General features: G+C 38.3%; 2 protein-coding genes across 4 annotated transcripts; one reads left to right on the top strand and one right to left on the bottom strand.

Moving 5' to 3' along the window:
• The first annotated feature begins 4,385 nt into the window (after window positions 1-4,385).
• LOC126793370 (AT-hook motif nuclear-localized protein 26) lies at window positions 4,386-6,364 on the top strand. 2 transcript variants are annotated; one of them, XM_050519869.1, is made up of 2 exons: window positions 4,386-4,721; window positions 4,907-6,364. In XM_050519869.1, exon 2 carries the CDS (start codon window positions 4,946-4,948, stop codon window positions 5,858-5,860), a length of 915 nt encoding a protein of 304 aa, XP_050375826.1. In that variant the 5' UTR covers window positions 4,386-4,721; window positions 4,907-4,945; the 3' UTR covers window positions 5,861-6,364. The 2 variants fall into 2 exon arrangements, with proteins under 2 accessions (XP_050375826.1, XP_050375825.1); XM_050519868.1 differs by having other exon boundaries at window positions 4,903-6,364.
• Window positions 6,365-10,718: 4,354 nt separating this feature from the next.
• Window positions 10,719-18,999, bottom strand: LOC126796327 (kinesin-like protein KIN-UA). Of its 2 annotated transcripts, XM_050523125.1 has the most exons (19): window positions 18,682-18,999; window positions 17,844-17,944; window positions 17,633-17,755; window positions 16,793-16,978; window positions 16,445-16,666; window positions 16,146-16,302; window positions 15,824-15,973; window positions 15,466-15,554; window positions 15,070-15,273; window positions 14,702-14,848; window positions 14,101-14,232; window positions 13,869-14,000; window positions 13,619-13,754; window positions 13,407-13,499; window positions 12,670-12,795; window positions 12,453-12,578; window positions 11,618-11,761; window positions 11,332-11,460; window positions 10,719-11,240 (listed from the first exon to the last, which is right to left on the bottom strand). In XM_050523125.1, exons 1-19 carry the CDS (start codon window positions 18,845-18,847, stop codon window positions 11,080-11,082), a joined length of 2,724 nt encoding a protein of 907 aa, XP_050379082.1. In that variant the 5' UTR covers window positions 18,848-18,999; the 3' UTR covers window positions 10,719-11,079. The 2 variants fall into 2 exon arrangements, with proteins under 2 accessions (XP_050379082.1, XP_050379083.1); XM_050523126.1 differs by lacking the exons at window positions 17,633-17,755; window positions 17,844-17,944; window positions 18,682-18,999 and having other exon boundaries at window positions 16,445-16,670; window positions 16,793-16,966.
• Window positions 19,000-19,222: the final 223 nt, after the last annotated feature.

The raw sequence follows: 19,222 nt of genomic DNA, 5'->3' as shown, positions 1-19,222 counted from the left end.
TGGTACCAACAATATACGCGTATAAGACGACTTTGTTAGAATTTGAAATTACATTAATGATCAACGTGTTCCTATATACTCTTATAGTCTTATTAGGTTTCAATAATTGTCAAAACCCTAAATTTGAAAATCAAAGGACGATGTTCATACCATGGATCATGTCAATTTCGATCATCACATATGTGCTCCGCATGACGTCCTATACATATGACCGTTGGTTGCCCGCCAACCTCGTTGTTATCCTTAAAGAGTCCATTTGATATAATTGGTATAAAATAGGAGATCGAAGAAGATTCGTTTATGTTTTGGATTATCTGTGAAACTTGTATATATGTGATAATTTGGCAGCAACTTGAAGCTGTTAAGAGTTTCTTTTTTTTATTGGTTTTGCCCGCATAAAAGGAAATGGCTCGGCTATCCCATTTAGTCGAGCCAGAAAAAATCGATTAGAAGAGAGAAATGAGTTGAAAAGAAAGGAAGGTTAGTTAGATTGACGTGATGTGATGCGTTGGCCATCAAGGCATTGACGCACAAACTATGGTAAGTGTCTAAGCAAAGCAACCTTAAAACGGCTACGGAAGGATACTGAACAGATCACTAATTGACTATCGTGAAGAGAAAACGTTGTAACGAGCCAAATGTGCGGCAGATTGATAGACAATATGACATGAATTACCTGTAAACAAGAGTCTATAAACAATTCACAACTAATGTTAGCAACCAGCCAATCTGCTTGTCCTATTATCCTTCATTGGTCCCATGATAACCACCTTATAAAAATAAAGGATTCTGTTTTTCTGTTGAAATAACTCGAATTTACTTGAGAAAAATCGGCTCAAATCGGTATTAACCAAAATTACTTCACTTGTCCAGTTTTTCATACCTCTCGTCGATTACTTGCCTGAGATAGTCTTCCAGACTTATCCAAAATTAGCGTTGTTTTGTTTTGTTTTGTTTGAGCTAGAGTTTGAGTGTAATAGACGAGCTAACGTGGACATACAGTTCAACTCACATATATAGTGTTGAATGGTAATTCATTTTTACAAAAATCGATGGGGTTTTAGAGTCTGAGGTTGAAGAAATGAGCTTGAGCTACAGAAAATTAAGGAGGAGGAGGAGGTGGGGCACCACAGATGGGAGGAGAGACCGACAAAGAGCATCTTTCGTTACATGGGTTTGCATCCCACGGGTGCATGCGAGAGATCGAGCAGATCGAACAAGTGAAGGAAAGAAGAAGCAGATCACAGTAGCTAGCACTTGTACTCAGTACTGAATTCCCAGAGCAACATATACAGTCTCAGAGTCTCTTTGCTCTTTGATTTGTATGTTGGCACGTCCTTTTGATTTTGTGTGTTGAGAGAGAGAGAGAGACGTGGTTAATGTTGAGATCGAAGATCGAGTTTGGTTATTGCTGGGTTAGTTTGTTTTGGTTGCAGCAAACTCTCCGGCGCTCGTGCAGTGGCGCTTTCCTTGTCTGTAAGAGAGAGATTGTCAGCGCCACCCACGCGTCTTTAGCTCTCACTCCCACGCTAGGGTTAGCTGGAGTATCAAATCTATCATGCGGTCAAGCCATGCCTGCTAGCTTCCCCCCACCAACCCCTTTACCTTACAAACACAACCTGTCGCTCTCTAGTTTGTCTTTTCTGGCCTTTTCTAGTGCCTACTATTCACTTACACATGCATACATGCCTCTTCTCCTTCACCATCCATCATCATTAATCGTATGCAACTATATATAGCTAGCCAGCTCTCAAATGCTTGTTTTCCCAAAACAGATCGTGTATACAAGGCTTAGATATGTACTTCGATCAGAATTTGTTTGATCCTGTTGTTTAATTATACACATCTATAACATATTGCGTACATCACTTGCTACTTAGCTAGACAAACTACAATGAGAACATGTTAATGAATTATGTATATTTTATGTCATGTATCTGATTGAATGTGCCCCAAGACTCTCCAATCCATTGCTCACTCTCTTAGTAGCTACACAACATCAGATTTTCCGGCATGTTTCTGTTGATATTGTATGTGTTGATGTCAAAACTACGTTTCTAAATGAAATCTTGAATCTTCACACTGACTTGTAGTACTATACGGATATTTCATTGTAAACAAACGAAGATCACTTGATAACCTATATTGCATAATAAAATTGTATTTGAATTCATGTTAGACTATATGAAGGGTGTTTGGTTTGGGTGTTCTAACTATATAGGATGACTAATCATATGTTTGTCCGGGCGTAGTCATTCTGATTAGCTTTCTTCTGTCAGTCTGTCACTCCTCAACAACTAACATTGTTATGATCGATGGTAGTGCATGTAAAGTTACTTTCTCAGTGTTAGACTTTCTCAGTGTTAGGCCTTGTTTGTTTATGAATATGATTGTGTTTTGCTGAACTCCTCTTCTGCACCAATGAAAACGTCTGCGAATGAATGAAATGAAAGATGGGGGCCATCGATCTTGTTAATCAAACTTGTCTGGCCAATTTTCATTTTCCTTAGATGCTGGTGCGAGTTATACATCATTCTTATGTACTTCGTTACTTATTAGTTAGGCTAACTACTGCTAGTGCCCTTTATCTTTGCATTCACAGATCGATCGAGATGTTCGACGATAACGACTGAGCATCTCATTCAATTATTCTTTTCTTATAAAACCCCGTATCATCAACAAACATGTAAGTTATGGAGAAAACACGTATCCATGTAAGAACTCTTTATATTTGATTGTTTTATTGTTTAGTAAACTTTTGTTATAATTAACATTACCCTAAGCCAAATGGAACTATACACCCAGGCCAATAAAAATCATTAGGATCTTACCAAAAGGTACACGAAAGGTACTCATCAAGTACCAAATTGAGGATAACTCAAAACGCATCATAAATCTTTATGAAGTTTCTTAGTTACTAATACTTCATTAGATATTTAGAATACGTACATATTTATCATTAGAAGTACACAAAGGGTTTAAGAGTACGTAAACACCATTCTCAAAATAAAAAAAACGTAAAAGTAAATACACACTGAACACAAAGAAATTGAAATGAATCGCGTATGACCAAATGAAATCACATTTTGTATTAATTAATTTCTAAATTAACGTCTTGTACTAAAAGAGAGACATTTTAAGATTCTAAATATCAATCTAGTGCACCTTTTTTCCAAATTATTTGCCAAGCAATCCTACCAAATGCTAAACTATTTTTCTCTTTATTTTAGTTTTGTAAACTTTTTTTTTATTCTTTACGACATCTCTACTACTATAAAGCGAGCAACCATACATTTACTAAATTGTGAACTTCTAGATTTATCCATTTGTTACGGCTCACAAAAAAACAATTAGAGTTATGATGATAAAAAATAATTTTTTCTAAAGAAATTCTATTATGTCAAAATTATTCAGGGTAAATAGAATTACGCAAACACTTGAGCAAAGTTAAGCAAACTCGTGTCATAAAAACACAATAGATCGTACGGATACGAAACTAGTTGTAATTAAACATATGAAAATAACGTTGAAGAAAATAGAGACGGAAATAGTGGGGGTGCGGACACGTGGTATGTTACAAAAGCTACTGGACAATAGACCCAACATTAAGGTTTTTATGCGTTTGAGAGATAAAGATAGAATTTGCATGTGGGCCATGTAATATATAGGAGAGTCGATCTAGTCCAATTTTTATGTGCCAGCTCCATATTTGATTCCATAAGGTTTTATGATACTAGTAATAATATGTATGTAACTAAAGTTGAAGTTGGCCAATTGTATTCTACTTTTCAATGTTTTTCCATATTCCGTTTTAATTTTATGTTGAAGCTTTACCATCTAATGGTTTGTAATTTTGGTAATTCAATTCAGTTAATTAGTAAGTTTACTAATTTGCAACTAAAAGGTTTTGATTAATTTTAGAAAGGACGACACAAACATTTCAATGTTGTTGAGCTCTGTACTCGTAGCTCAACAAAAACAAATTCGTAGAGGTGAAAAGGTATATATAAAAGTATTTATACAAATATAGACAACATGCAATTGTACGTACATACTATATAGCTCCACCTTAACTCCGCCCTAGTTATTTCTAATTGATTATTTTTGTTTGATACGACCAGTTTGTAATAGATTGAAAGAGTACTTTCTAATTAGGAGGACAAGGATTATAGTGGCAATAACTCTGAAATTAGGCTTCTCTATTTTTTTTTTATCTGAGAAGTTTTAACTCAAAAATTTCAAACCCATTTTATTGAAAGTGAGAGATGAAAAGAGGTGGGGACCACTCCACCGCCCATAAGCACGCAGTAGTAGTCACACCCAAACCAAATCCATATCCATCCTCACCTCTCTCTCTCTCTCTCTCTCTCTCTCTATTTCTCATCGATCCAACCCTAACCCGACTCCGACCCCCTCTCTCTACATACCCCAACTGACCAAGACGACTCCCATACCTGTCTCCTAGCTCCTCATCTATTCTTCTTCTTCTTCTTCTCCCCCAAACCTTCAACAACACCCCCACAAACACACACAAAAGCTTCCCCAACCTAATTGAGAGTACTGAGGCTAAGAAACATGGCAAGTTCAGCTCCAATCCGGCGGGTGACACCAGAAATCTGCTCATTCTCGCCATCTTTCTGATGAAGCTAGTTGCAGTAACCAAGGTCAGGAAAGCAGGAAAGCAAAGCTCAAAAAGAGAGACACAGCCCCAGAAACCAGAAGTACTAGTTACTCATCCTCTTTGTTTTAATCTTTATTCCCTTTTGCTCCTCCCCACTTTCTTTTCCTTTTGAAATCTGTATAACCTTTTGAGATAGGTTGAGTTATATATCTAGCTTGCAGTAGTGCCGCCCCTCAATTTTCTATTCTTAGTTTCTTGGGTTCTGATCACTTCTCTCACAGCTAGGTTATTTGTATTTGAGTAATCAATTAAAAGCATAGAATTATGGACGCCCATTCTCTTCCTCCTCCTTTCCACACTAGAGATTTTCAGCTCCATCACCAGCAACAGCAGCAGCAGCATCACCACCAGTTTCACCACCAGCAGCAAAACTCAGAAGACGAGCAAACCGGAAGCAGCGGCCTGAACAAGGGAACCAAAAGAGAGCGAGATATCGACAACAACAACAACAACGACAGTGGAAATGGAGATGAAGGCAGCAAAGAGCTGAACATCACTGTATCCGGGGATGGATCAGAAATGACAAGAAGACCGAGAGGCAGGCCAGCCGGGTCCAAAAACAAGCCGAAGCCACCCATCATCATTACTCGAGATAGTGCTAATGCTCTCCGCACCCATGTCATGGAAGTCGCCGATGGGTGCGATATTGTGGAGAGTGTTGCCACCTTTGCTCGCAGGAGGCAGAGAGGCGTCTGCATTATGAGCGGCACGGGGACTGTCACTAACGTGACCCTCAGGCAACCGGCATCCCCGGGTTCGGTAGTGACTTTACACGGCCGATTTGAGATCTTGTCACTAGCTGGGTCCTTCCTACCACCTCCAGCGCCGCCTGCCGCGACTGGTCTGACTATTTATCTGGCAGGCGGGCAAGGGCAGGTTGTAGGAGGCAGTGTTGTTGGAACTCTTTTGGCTTCTGGTCCGGTGGTGATCATGGCTGCCTCATTTAGCAACGCCGCCTACGAGCGGCTTCCACTGGAGGAGGACGAGGGTTCGATGCCAATGCCGGGAGGGACTATGGGGTCTCCAACCGCAGTTGGTCAACAGCAGCAACAACAACTTTTGGCCGAAGCTGCTAATACAAATGGGCCTCTCTTCCATGGCTTACCTCCCAATCTCCTAAATTCCATGCAATTGCCGGCTGAAGCGGCGTATTGGGCTACAGGTCGCCCTCCATTCTAACGATATTGATATCCTTGGAGAAAAACAAGACAATTAAGAAGAAGCCTTTTCCAGTTCAAGATGAACATTCAGTACTACTCCTCGATCCTCATCACACCTGCACCTTACCAAGATGCCACAAGACTATGTAGCTAGGTAGTAGCTATGTAGGAGTTAGCAGAGTTTGGGTTCGAGCATTTTCAGGTTTTTAATGTGTTTCCTTCTCTTTGTTTTGAGTTTGGTTTAGCTAGCATTCGATCGATGATTTAGGTACGTACCATTTATATGTTTTACACTTTTGATTGAAGATGACTGTATATTCATGGATTATTTTTCTTGGTGAGAGTTTCGTTTCGTGTGTGTATTATTATGTAAAAGGACAGTAGCCAAGAAGAAGGATCATGACACAATCTCATCAACCCTTTCTTCCCTATCCATGAATAAGAAAAAGCTGATCAAGCCCTTGTTCTTCTACTTTTTTGTACTTATTTTGTATCAAAATTAAGGATTGAGTTGATCATGTCTTCTTCTTTCTGGTTTCTAGTTTCTACTAGCTTTTGAGTTTCTAGCTATCTCTCACAATTAGCTACTAGTTAACTGGTAACCTACATTTATGAGATTCTCTGAGGTCCCATATGATATTAATGGTTGCCTATTATAAATGCCTAGCATAGCATATTATAGTACAATAATTACAACTATATATTCATGCATATACTGAATAGTGAATACTGATAAGAGTAATTATTACTTTGTCTATAAGCTGGCCAAGGTTTGGAACGATATGGAGGGTTTGAAAAATTGAAAGTCTCTAGCTCTTTCTATCTCTTAATAAGTACGTGCGAGAGATAGAATCATAGAAGCAGAGAGGTATGGGCTTATTAGAGTTTCCATGTGTGTTCCTTTTCTTTGTTTTAGTTTTAGTCTTAGTTCGAGAGAGAGAGAGAGAGAGAGAGAGAGAGAGAGAGAGAGAGATTTAATCAGAAGTATACTGGGATATATAGGGAGACATGAATATATTTGGGTACTGGTGGTTTACACGTGCATTGCTCTGAAGAAGCTCCTTTCCGAGGCAAACCACATCAACAACAACACTCTTCCATTAAACGCGCACAAGCACACAACTAGCAACCAGGACTTGGCCGGATCCTCTCTCTCTCTCTCTCTCTCAGAATGAGGGTAGGGCGGCGCACCCAGCTTTCTTTCTCCCTAGCTATGATCTCCTCCTCCTTCTTGTACGTACCCTTGCTTTGCTTTTCGATTTGTAAGTTTTAAGGAGCATTCTAGAATGCACCGGACCTCTAAGAGCCCAAAAGTGGTGGAGGCGGTGGAGGGGAGGGGAGGGGACAGAAGGAGGGTTGGGTTGGATTGGAGGAAGGGGGAGGAGGGGAGGGGACAGATGGAGGGTTGGGTTGGATTGGAGGAAGGGGGAGGAGGAGACGGGGATGGAGGACCGTGAGGTGGGGCTAGGGGGTTTGGCGGGGAGGACGGTGGCGTTGATTAGGTTTTCAATCTCGTCGATGTCGGATTGGGAGGAGGGGTGGAGTGCGACATACTGTTGGCCAACGGCGGAAGAAGACGCCGTTTAAAAAAACTGCTCGGCTCTTGGAGGTCCGGTGCTCGACAGACGAAGCCAAGTTTTAAAGCTGGAAACTTATATCAGGCACCAAGGTGCAAGTGAACCGGTTTTTATAATACGATCTCAGCCGTTGATTTAAAATATTCTTAAATAATGCACTGACATCAATATTAACACTATTAAAAAGAATTGAAATGATCGAAAAATAGTAAATAAACATGATAACAACGATATCAAATTAATCTAAGGTAAATATCAAAGTATTTTTTTCCTTTTTTTATCTCTTTTCATCGGCACACCATAACCACCGTACCATAAGCTCGAACCCCGAAATGACATTGAGACTTTTCACACCATGACGGTCTGCTTGGCGGTATTTTTCTTCAATCTACTTCGGAGTAGCTTGAGAGAACTAGCGGCTCTGACCTGGGAGGGGTCAAACTTGGGCGGCATGGGTGGAGAGGTTGGGTTTGGGGAAGTTGAGGCAGAGAGGGTTACTGGGTTCTTGTCTTCATACTGGTCCAATAGTATCAAATCAAACCATGTGAAGATTAGATTAAGGCCAAAGAGAAGTCTTCACATGTGGAATCTCTTTGTCATCTTTGTACCGTCTCTTTCACCATCTTCTTCTTTCTTATGTTAGTATCTCTCTATAGAAAACCATACAATTCAAAGAATTTAGGTCAGTACTCATTGAGAACATGCGTGAGATTGTGGGAAAAAATCGAGGATAGTGAATATCATATCGGTTTGAGGATTCATATTGAATTTATTTCTTCAATCCGGTCGACGACCCATCAACCTGAAACACAACTCGAAAACGGTATTCTTCCTATCGGTGACACAGACGTAGACCTCGACGACGTTGGGATGTATGGTTGGAATGGGTTGTATTTTGGGGGATAGAGAGAGGCATCTGGGTTTCTTGGTTTTTTGTTTTTATATCCATTCCTTTTGTTGGGACTAATCTTTGGTTTTTAGTTTATGGTGCGTCTATTGTCACCCACTACCTGTTTTGTTCACCCTATAAGAATTTCAATTATTGAAAAACTATATTACCTAAATACAAAATGACTATTAAGTATTTTGATTTTCTTAAATACATAATTAATTAATTATATATATCTGCAAAAAAAATACTTAAAATTTGTCATTAAATATTAATATTTTCATCCAACTGCATATATTTCTCTCTGTTTAATCGAAAAACAATCTATTCAATTAGTCTGTTCGATAATCATATGTAATTCAACAATTTGTCATTTACATCATATAATCATTATTGTGTAAATATCTTGTGAGCATCAAAAATAAAAATTCAGATACCAAAGTCAATATATTTTTCATTGGTCAAAGTTGATAATCTACGAATTTTTTTCCACAGCTTAGTTGTTAATTTATGAATTCTTAGCATATATATTAGACAAACATTAAATTTATTTATAAAGACATGTTTGGATTTCATATATAAGGACATGTTTGGAAAACAAGATGGGTGAGATAAACAATTTTAATATTAAAATAAAAAAAGTGGGGTGAAATGAGTTGGGAATGTAAATAAATTAGATCGTAGGGTGACAATAGCCGCGCCTTTTAGTTTATTATGATATCTTGCTTATGCCTTAATATTAGTGTTGTCTAATAAAGCTCAAACAATTTAAATTTCAACGTTATACAAGCCCTAATTTGGTAAAATTGTTCCTTACCATTAGATTTATGAAAATTAGGGTTGTCTAAAAAATTAAGGTTCTTGACCATAAAATTCGACAATAGGGTTCAAACCCTAGAGGTTTTAGATTTTTTTGTTTAAAATGGCCAAAATCGTGTGCTACCCATATTATTAGGTAAAAATTAGAGCCTTTTACTTGAGTGAAAGTTAGAAGCTAGCATTCGGATAACACTGGTTAAAATAAGGTTGTAGCATGGAAATCAGGTTGTATTGTTGTAACATGAAATTAATTAGGGGAAGTCTCCTACAGAATTTTGAGTGCATTGGGTGATTTGGGTCCATGCCCACCTAGCTTGGTTGGAGACATTAAACTTGAAAAGAAAACAAATCTTAGTCTGGTAAGAATTCATTTCTAAATGAACTGGACATATGCGTTAGTAGATCTGTAGATCTTTTACTTGCGTTCTCAAATCCATCTGATTTGTTTCATCCTTCATGATTTGTGTAATTGCGGATGGAAGTCATGGAACATTGCGGCATTGCGCGCTTAGACATTGGCTTTCATTTTTTTTTTTTTAAAGAAAATCGTACCGATTTTATAAATTAGATTAGGTTAGAATAGTCATTGCATACCATTCCGCTATCATGTTATGGATAGACAAGAGGTCATTAGAGAACCCATAGTTGGTACATAACATATGTTTATTCACTATTATATCAAAATTTCCTGAATGAAAATAAACAACCTAATCTACGCCAAACCCAAACCTGGGCCCAAAAACACAGGACCAAACTCAGCTCAGATAGGCCTATATGCTGCCACAAATCTAACCCATGACCCAGGCTCAATGGCCTCGGCCTCGACCAGATCCAGAAGACCTAGATCCGAGCCAAACCCTCAGCCCAAGCCTGGCCTCGTGTGGCCTTCCTCCTTCCACCACTAAAGACGTCGATGCCAACCTCAATCGTTGACCACCACCGCAACACGAACCTAAATCTCCGCCATAGCGAGGATCCTTCGCCGCCCTTGAAACTTACCGTATGTCAAGCTCCTCCGTGAAGGAACTTGCGCCGCCAAACCTTTGCTCCTAGGACCAAAGCATCGACCACCAACCCAAGAGCTTATGACCCCCGAGCAGCTTTGATCTCCAACCCCAAATCTATCCTCCACCAAGATCCGATGAACTAGATCTGACAAATCCGCCACCGTCACCCCCAACCAAAACCACAAACTAGAGGCCGGTTTTGTGCAGTCGAACCGCACCAAAGCCTACCCATGCTGCCAATACGATCTGGATAACCCACCATCGACCAGAAGTCGAGGAGAAGTCACGACCGCCACCTGCTCGAGGGGAAACCCTAGCAGGGAGAAAAGAGGCGACACTTATATCTCTAGTTAAACTTTACACTTATTTAACATTGGCTTTCATTTTCTTGAGTTGAGTTTGATAACATTGGCTCTCGTGCAGGGTTCTGTTGAGACCGAGGAAGTAGGAACCTTTAATTTCCTACATTCATTGGGAAAGTAAAACTTGTTTAAATACAAAAAGCCTTTGTCTTCATGTTTGTGCACCTGTGCACCAGTCCTAACTTCCAGGATGGCATTCAAAGGTTGTCATAGTTTCAGCACCAGCAGCAAGACGATTACATTTCATTTACAACGAGGTACAAAATAGTTAGTTCAATCTCCTATTTGTTTATACAAATCAATGTACAAACTAATTTGAAGCACTGATGGATTGAGAAAACGTAATTTGATGATATCAAATGAAAAAGGAATTAGGGGTTTTTGTGAAGACTTCAACTAAGCATTAGTACTAAACGAAGGCATCGCCGTCAGTATGGTGACTACCTCAGGAACTAGAACTCTGAGTTGCAAGCATTCGTTCTGTTGGTGCTGCAAGAATCAAATCTCATGCTTGAGATTAGATCAAGCAAATACTTTTGTGAATCTTCCATACCTTCATATCAGTTCCATCATTTCACAACTCTTTAGTTATCTATCTGCAGCCGCTTCAGTTCACCTTGGAAGGTGGGGCTAGAAGTTAGTGTTCGATATGCAAGAGTTCTTATGTCTTCGCGTGAGCAGTCGCGTGAAATGCGAACAAGCTCCCACAAGGCACCACCACTGATCATGTCTTTTGCATTTGTTTCTGAAACATAGAGAAGTCTTATATTTCAGCAAACTGTCTACAGATTACTAGAATTTAAGGTGGGAAACAAGAAAGAGGAACAAAAGTTTACCATGTTGCGCTAAGTGGCACAGTGCTAGCTCAATATGCCGCCTGATTGGTGAGGCTTCATTATTAGCATTCTGAACAATCCATGAAAGTGCACCGTCCTCAATCAAAAGAGACTTTCCATTTTTGGTCCCTATATATAAACAATCTTTTTAACTCAAACCAAAGGATAATTAGACTGTCCGTTTCTATGGAACTAATAAGTCCCCAATTTGATAGGCACAGTACACTTGAAGAAAACCGCACAACAACATCTGGATGCCCTAGACTCGCATTTTGCAAAATTTTACCTTGTGTAGATGCCCTAGACTCACATTTTGCAAAATTTGCAATCCCACGAGCAACTTGTGCAAGAACATCTGGATGCCCACATCCGACCATTCCTAGCAATGCCTTAATCCCACCTTCAGCCCTTAGCTTGCTCTGTAATTTATCTGAACAATGCAATTTCATTGGTGTTAGTGACAGCAGAATATACCAACATAAATGATTTTTCATGTGGAACATAGATAGAGTAATGCCCTGCTGAAGAATGGAGATCCTATGTTTAACACATGAGGTGATTAAGGATATTATTGTGGCTTGGGCTGATTAAGGATTCGAACCATTTGACAATAAGATTTAAGTATTTAATTCAAGACAATACTTGTAATTGAAGCGGTAGAGGCTTTATTATGTCTGATTCTTTTTTTTTTTTAGATACATATTACGTTTGACTGTTTGAAATTAGGCCAGAGTGTAAATTTACTTCAGACTGGAGCATAGAAGTTTAAAATGAAATCCCAGCTTCTCTGTAGTTTTTCCTCCTTCGTTTCTCCCTCTTCTATCTTCTATAGAGAATTAGTTCGTTTTTTGGTAGTGACCCAGACACAGAATTAATCAGAACCACAATAGATAAAAGTGCAAAGTAAGTTGCTCACAAGAGAATTATGATAAACAGCTAATTCTGGTTCAGCCGGTACTGTGACTACTCTGTTGCTTAAGTCTACATTTTCATTTTCATCTAATTGTAAGGAGTAAGATTTCATAAGATTTACTCGAACTCATTTAGAACTTCTTGCAAGTTGCTGTCATCTAGTAAACAAATGTTGAAGAAATGAACCTCAAAATGGCTAGAAAGCTTACCATTTCCGCAAAGGTTAGCAATGGCTCCAGCAACCATTCGAAGCGTTTGCGGATCTTCACCATTGGCTGCTGTCATAGATAACAAACTAATTCCCCCTTGATTCATTATTAGCTCCTGGTTGGTTTCTGAGTTCAAAGCCAAATTAAATAACTAATTAAAACAGCCAATATTTGCAATATCTATGAAGAATCATGAAATAGGCATCATTATTTTTACCATTCATTGCTAAATTTGCAATTGCACCTGCCGCAACTCTATGTATAGTTTCATCATCAGAGGTTTTGAGTAACATCAACAAGGATGTGAGACCACCAGCTTCTACAATTTTCTCCTGATTTGCTTCTGATAATTATGGGGATGTTAGCATTAAAGCAAATATAGATAACAGATGAACTCAGTCTCACCACATAAAATAATTTATCAGTCTTTACCTATTTATTCATATAACAATACTTGCCATTTACTGAGGACTAAAAGTGATAGTTGGACCATGAAACAGCACATACATATTAAATTTTACATAGCCAAGCTATTGAAAATTGATGCTGGCTACCTGAATCTTTTTATATCCAAAACGATTGGGATTATCAGCATAAATTATACTCACGCCAATCTATCAATACTTAGAGCCAAAATACCTGTAGCGTGTTCACTAGACACTAGTCAGCATCTCTTGCAACATACTAAGAAATCAGTCGTGCTAATTCCTTTTATTTTCTTTCTCTCACTTGCACAGATCTTGTGCTATAGGGTGGTCCTTTAAAACTGAATGCGAGGCTACTTCAAGTATAACTATGCAATTACTCTCTAGATTAAACAAATGAAGAGATGTTCTTAAAAAACTAATATGCAACAGGTAATATCAGTAACATACTGGTATATATTTGAGAACTTCACAGACAAGCGGCAGCAGTAAGGCAAGGAAGATGAACAAGATTAAGAAATGAAAACACCTTCAGCAGCAAGATTTGCTACAACTTTAACGGCATGAATTCGCACATCATTGTCTTCAGCTTCAAGTAATGACAAAATCTTTTGCAATCCCACTATCAGTATAAAATGCCATTAGTTGAAGACAAGAAAAATAGATGAAAAAAGGAATTGATAAATGTTATGTAATACAGCATAAAGTTGGAAATACGTGAGAAAAAGAGCCAACTGCAACCTTGTTCAAAGATTTTTGCTATTGAGGCTTTGTCCTCATTTCCCGAATCCTTGTGCTGTAGATGCCTAACTTGAGTCATGAGGGAGTCAAGACCACTAACTTTTCCAGGCCCACTCCTATCAAGTTGTCTACTTGACTGCAAGAGCATATGCGTGATAATGCACAATTCAGGACAGTAGAAACCATGGAATTTCCAACAATCAGAAATAGATTACCCCAACAACAGTTACAAACTTTACATATAGCATACCTCATCAGCATCAAAGCTCATTTGCAACAACCGACTGTGAAGTGTTACTATTTCTCCTTCAAGTTTCTCTTTTTGATGTGCCTCATCTTCCAGCATCTTACGAAGCTTTAAGATCTCTGAATTTCCAGCTGCCTACCACATCAAAAGAATTTCTCTATGTAACATCCGCAGGATTTCAAAGATCGGCTCGATGGTAACATATCAGAATCATTAAGCTGGTGATAAAACGCACCTCTGACCTTTTCCATTGAGTTAGTTGACTCTTAACATTACTGGTTTCCTCTTCAGCAGCCTTCCTAAGACTTGTCTCTCGCTGGAGCAATCTTCTTAAGTCATCGATTTCCTGGATATGCAACCTGCAAATCTATGTATGATAAACTTGTTAGGTGTACTCCTCAACACGATATGTAACGGAAAACAAGGTCTGGCATGGGCAATAAAGAAAAAATCATTTCAATTAAGGGACCAGTACTTGACTGATCGGAGAACTTAACATGAAAGCCTCATGGAAACCAAGAAAACCTCGTGCTTAAAATGACAAAAGAAGAGAATGAGCAAGCAATCATTATAAGACACAGAAGGTATACCAATCACCAACTGTCCACAAAGTTTAATTTTTGACCTTGATAAAATGCATGATGTTTCTGTTACTACCCCACATGCAATAGATAAAAATTCAAGAAACATGTTTAAAGCCACAAATTAAAGAAGGGCTAATCAAAACTCATGTGGGTGAGTACCAACAATACCCATGCCATCCCAATGACAAGACTTCCCATAAGGAAAAAGGTGAGCACTGCTATCACTATCAAGAGCGAAGTGAAGAGTTATACCTCTTTGCTCGAGGTCACATTAGATCCATCATCCTTGAGTCCATTTGTGACTTTTTCAAAGTCATGCTTTGGCTGATTCATTACCAACTGCTCTTCAAGCTTTTTAATTGATTCCATGTAGTCTTTCTGATATTTCACTCTTTCCTTCTACATGGAAGAAGTACTAGGAGTTCAATAAGCATAATCAAATTTACACACTCAACATAAGCAGGATAAAATATATATTTTTTCTGTTGCTTCAAAAATTTAAATAAGGCCATATATTAATCTGAAACAATAAGTTACGGAACAATTTTGAATAAGTAATATAGAATTTCTAACTGCATAACTGTAATGTCAACTTTCTAGAGATTGAAACAGAAACTTGCCTCAAGTGCATCTGCATAGTTCTTTTCAACCTCTGAGATCTGATTTTGTGCTTCCGTAGCTATTCTTTCAATCTCATCCTCAAATGCTTTCTGCTTTCTTTCATGTTCTGCACTAAGTTTGTCCAATTGTATATCTAGTCTTCTTGATAAACTTTTATAGTCAAATTCCTCCTTCAATTTCAACATATTTTCCACTTTCATAGCCTGAGTATAAGCAAAAGTAATGACTTTATTATAATTTTTTATTCAGAAGAATCTTAGAAAAAAATAGGTATGCATCCCAAGAGAGCCTATCAGATTAATGCTACCTCATGTTAGCAGAAATTTTTCCAAAATGACTACCAACTATTCCAGAGAGGCGAAAATAAAGTATAATTAAAAGATTCGGAATCCCACCCGCTGTCCAAACATAATAGTACTAGCCGTCTCTCCTCGATGACGTGGAGATGGACCGATAGTAACAACCAGTGAAGTTCTTGCTGTGCCTGTAAAAATAACCAGTATCAGGCATCTAGAAATGTTGAAATATCAAACCCATGTAGAGAGAATTTTTCTCTATTTCTTTATCAATCAAAACCACCTGGAAGACAACAGTATCTATTTGCAGCAAACAAACAGGAATCATTAACTATTTGAGAAGGCCAAAGAATAGATTCAAGCTAGCCATGTAAAACTTTCAAAGGTATACACAAGATGGAGGTAACATCTACCGAGATATTCTATTAAAATATGAAGGTGGAACATGCCGACTTACCTCCAAATGAATCCCGCAGCAATCTTGTAAGTTTTGAATCTCGAACAGGAATATGCACACTGTTCTCTGCCAATGCATTGATGCACTTTCCCAGTGCACTTAAAGAGAGATTGATGGCTTTGGCTTCCTCTAGTGTATGTCCTTCACTTCCTGGCATACAAGAAAGATCAACAAAGTGACCAAATGAAACCTCCACCTAAATGTTTCAATTTTCTCAATAATGAATTCAGGAATCCGGAGATATTTATTTTCCTCCAATAGGTTGCCATAACAGGAAATAGCAAAAGAACAATAGGAAATAATCTCAATATAGTCGACCCACCTGATTTGTCAATACGCTCTGAACCAGCAAGATCTACCACAACTAACTTGCTCTTTCGAACAACAGGAGGCTTCTGACTTTTAAAATTGTGGGAGTTGTTAACATTTTGGTTAGAAAGAGCAGAATCTCTTCCTTTTACAGACTTTTTTACGTGTACCTGTAAAATTTCAAATCTTACTTTAAATATCATCAGAAAACATGTCTAGTAATGCTTAAATATTATCAGCTTAGAAGATCTTTGCCAACCATTCACTTTTCATCAAATAAGTCTCATAAAAAGAGAAAATACAATTACTGACCATCAGAATAGCATGGCTACGAGATGATTCAGTATTCAGTTTTGTATTAGTAGCAAAGCGGTGAGCTTCCCCTAATCTTAGTAGTTCCACGAAACTCTTCTGGTCCCTGATTTCAACTAGGCTTGCCCCTGGTAGTGAGACATCACCGGTTTTGGGGTCTTCCACTATAGAAATGCTATCATTTGCAGGATCAAGTAGATCATGTATTGTTTCCATGTAAAGCTGACTTGTAAAGAACCAGAATTATAATGACATCGTAATCATTAGTTTTATCAGTGAAAAAGGTAGAATAAAACTCATGGTACACCAATAATGCTATTAAGTATACCAGACTGAGAGTACAACAACCTGAAGGTAGGAGACTGACAAAGAATCAGAGTCCAGAGATACATCTGCTAAAATGTCCTCCATGGCACGAACCATTATTCCACGAACAGCAGTATCCTCCTCTCCAAGTCGTCCAAGCGTATATGTCTTTCCTGTACCAGTCTGGCCATATGCCATGACTGTCCCATTATAACCTTCCAGAACACTCTGGCGAAGGAAATTACATGACATGTCACTTGAAGGAAATCCCACAAAATATAGAAGAATACAAAAATATTTACCCATACGAATACAAAAGATGAATGATTATATACTTCAATCCCATAAAATATAGAAGTATATAAAATAATTTCCCATATGAATACAAAAGATGAATAAAATATAATTCATATAAAAGGAATGGATAGAGGTTTTTATAGAAAGAAAGTGTTGGCTGAAATCCGAGCAAATTTCGATTTAAGGAATTATAGCTCCAATGCACTATCCTAACTCAATATTCCTAGCCAATGGCCTCATGTACTGGATTCAAAGATTACAATTGTCTTAATCCCTGGCAGAGAAGACACCAACACGGAAACCGTAACTAGCCATGACAAATTTTGGAACGTAATTTTACCAGCTAGGGTATAGGGTATAGTGCAGATGCAATTAAATTTAAACTAACATACATAGTTAGGATGAAGATGCAAACTATGAGTAAAACGTAGAACAAAAGGCCAAAAATATTTGAAACCTGGGAAAAGAGTTGCTATGCCAATTTTGTAGGAACATTTTTACTTCAATTAAGGAACCACAATTATCAACTTTTAACAGATAACTTAGAATTATAAAGCTGGAAACTGTAGCTCTAGGTATATGCACCTCCACAACAGGCTTTGCCACTACTTCATAAACACGCTTTTGTGATGCAAACTCTGTGAGCACTTCGTCGAACTCATAAGTATCCAGGTCCCAATTGTTTCTCCGAAGTTTTAACCTTTTAAGCTGAAACAGAAGACAACAAGATCAAAATGCTGAAAGAATCAAAATAGAAAGATAATTAGCTATCAGTATATCAAGTATTAGCACACACCTCTGGCTGTAATTCTACAATATCAGCAAAATCAGCATCTGCGATCATTTCATCAGTGTTATGCGGCCGCAATCTTACTGCTACTCGAACTCTCCCAGGAACTAGACCCAAGAACAGCAAAGTCAAATGAACAGCTATAAATTTAACCCTTCAAAACCTCAAATTAGGATAGGAAAAGGAATGCAGAACGTGAAGGATTGCTCAGAAACCAGTGAATCCATTAACAAATATGCAGTTAGGGAAAAGTAACGAAAGATGTGAGTGAAACATGAAGACGATTAATCACCATGACAACCTATGGTAGAAAAGCACAATTACTTTCACCAACAAAGATTAAACTATAATCTAGCATTCAAATCTAGTTGATATTATTGTAGATTAAACATAATGGGTGATAATGCGAATCCTAAATAGAACATTAGTTCATAGAAAAGAGACTGGAGTCTTCCACACAAAGAAGGCAAGAACTGGGAACCATATTCATGTAAAAAAAAAACACTATTTCACAGGCATGTTTCTACATGATACCTGTTTTAAAGACTCCATATCAATTCAACTTGTAAACCAACAATTTCTATGTATCCAAAGTTCCCAACTCACTATTTACAGCAGAGAAATTCTCCCTAGACTTTAACTGCATTGGAATTTGGAACCCAAAAGATGAAATAGCTTTCCATCCCCAGAAGAATACAACATTCTTCCCTTGTATTGATCAAAGACGCCACTTAATTCTAATAAGTCATGATTAACTCTCATTTCTCCACACACACAAACATTCCTCCAAACATTTCAAACCCAAAAGCCACAGAATGCATGGAACCCGGAATTAAAAACTCACCTCCAGTATTATCCTTAGAGGCAGCTCCAGCAGCTCCACCACCAATAGAGCCGATGCTGTTCCGGCGAGGAGGAAGCAAAGACTTGGACTTTACAGAAGGCTTGGGGTTGGAATGGAGAGAAAGAGGCCTCTCCATCTTGAAAGAGCCCCTCTGAGTAGTGGCCATTACAGCCAAAAGCACCAAAACTTGAAAAAACACGAGTCTTTGCAAGGTTCAAGATAAACCCAGAAGAACCCAAGTCTCTGTTTTGGAAATTGAGAAAGAATCAGGTTGGTGTTCCCCTTGTTTCTTTCTCTCTGATGAAAGCAACAGAGAAATGGAGAATTGGAGATGGAAGCAGTAGGCGTAGTTAGTGAGTGAGTGAGTGTTACAAGTTTCAAAGTGGTAGTGGGGGGTTTAATCGTGTGGGATGTGACTCAGATAAATCCGGGTCTTGTTTGATTTGCTTCCTGAATCCAAGCTTTGAAGAGAGAAGGAGAGATTGACTTGGATTTACTTTTGTTTAAAGCGAGAGAGTGATGGTCCCGTCGCAGCTTAGTA

This window comes from Argentina anserina, chromosome 5, assembly GCF_933775445.1.
Source record: "Argentina anserina chromosome 5, drPotAnse1.1, whole genome shotgun sequence".
Classification (NCBI taxonomy): Eukaryota; Viridiplantae; Streptophyta; class Magnoliopsida; order Rosales; family Rosaceae; genus Argentina; species Argentina anserina.
Note: the sequence above shows the minus strand (reverse complement) of the source record. Positions and strands in the feature narration are given on the sequence as shown.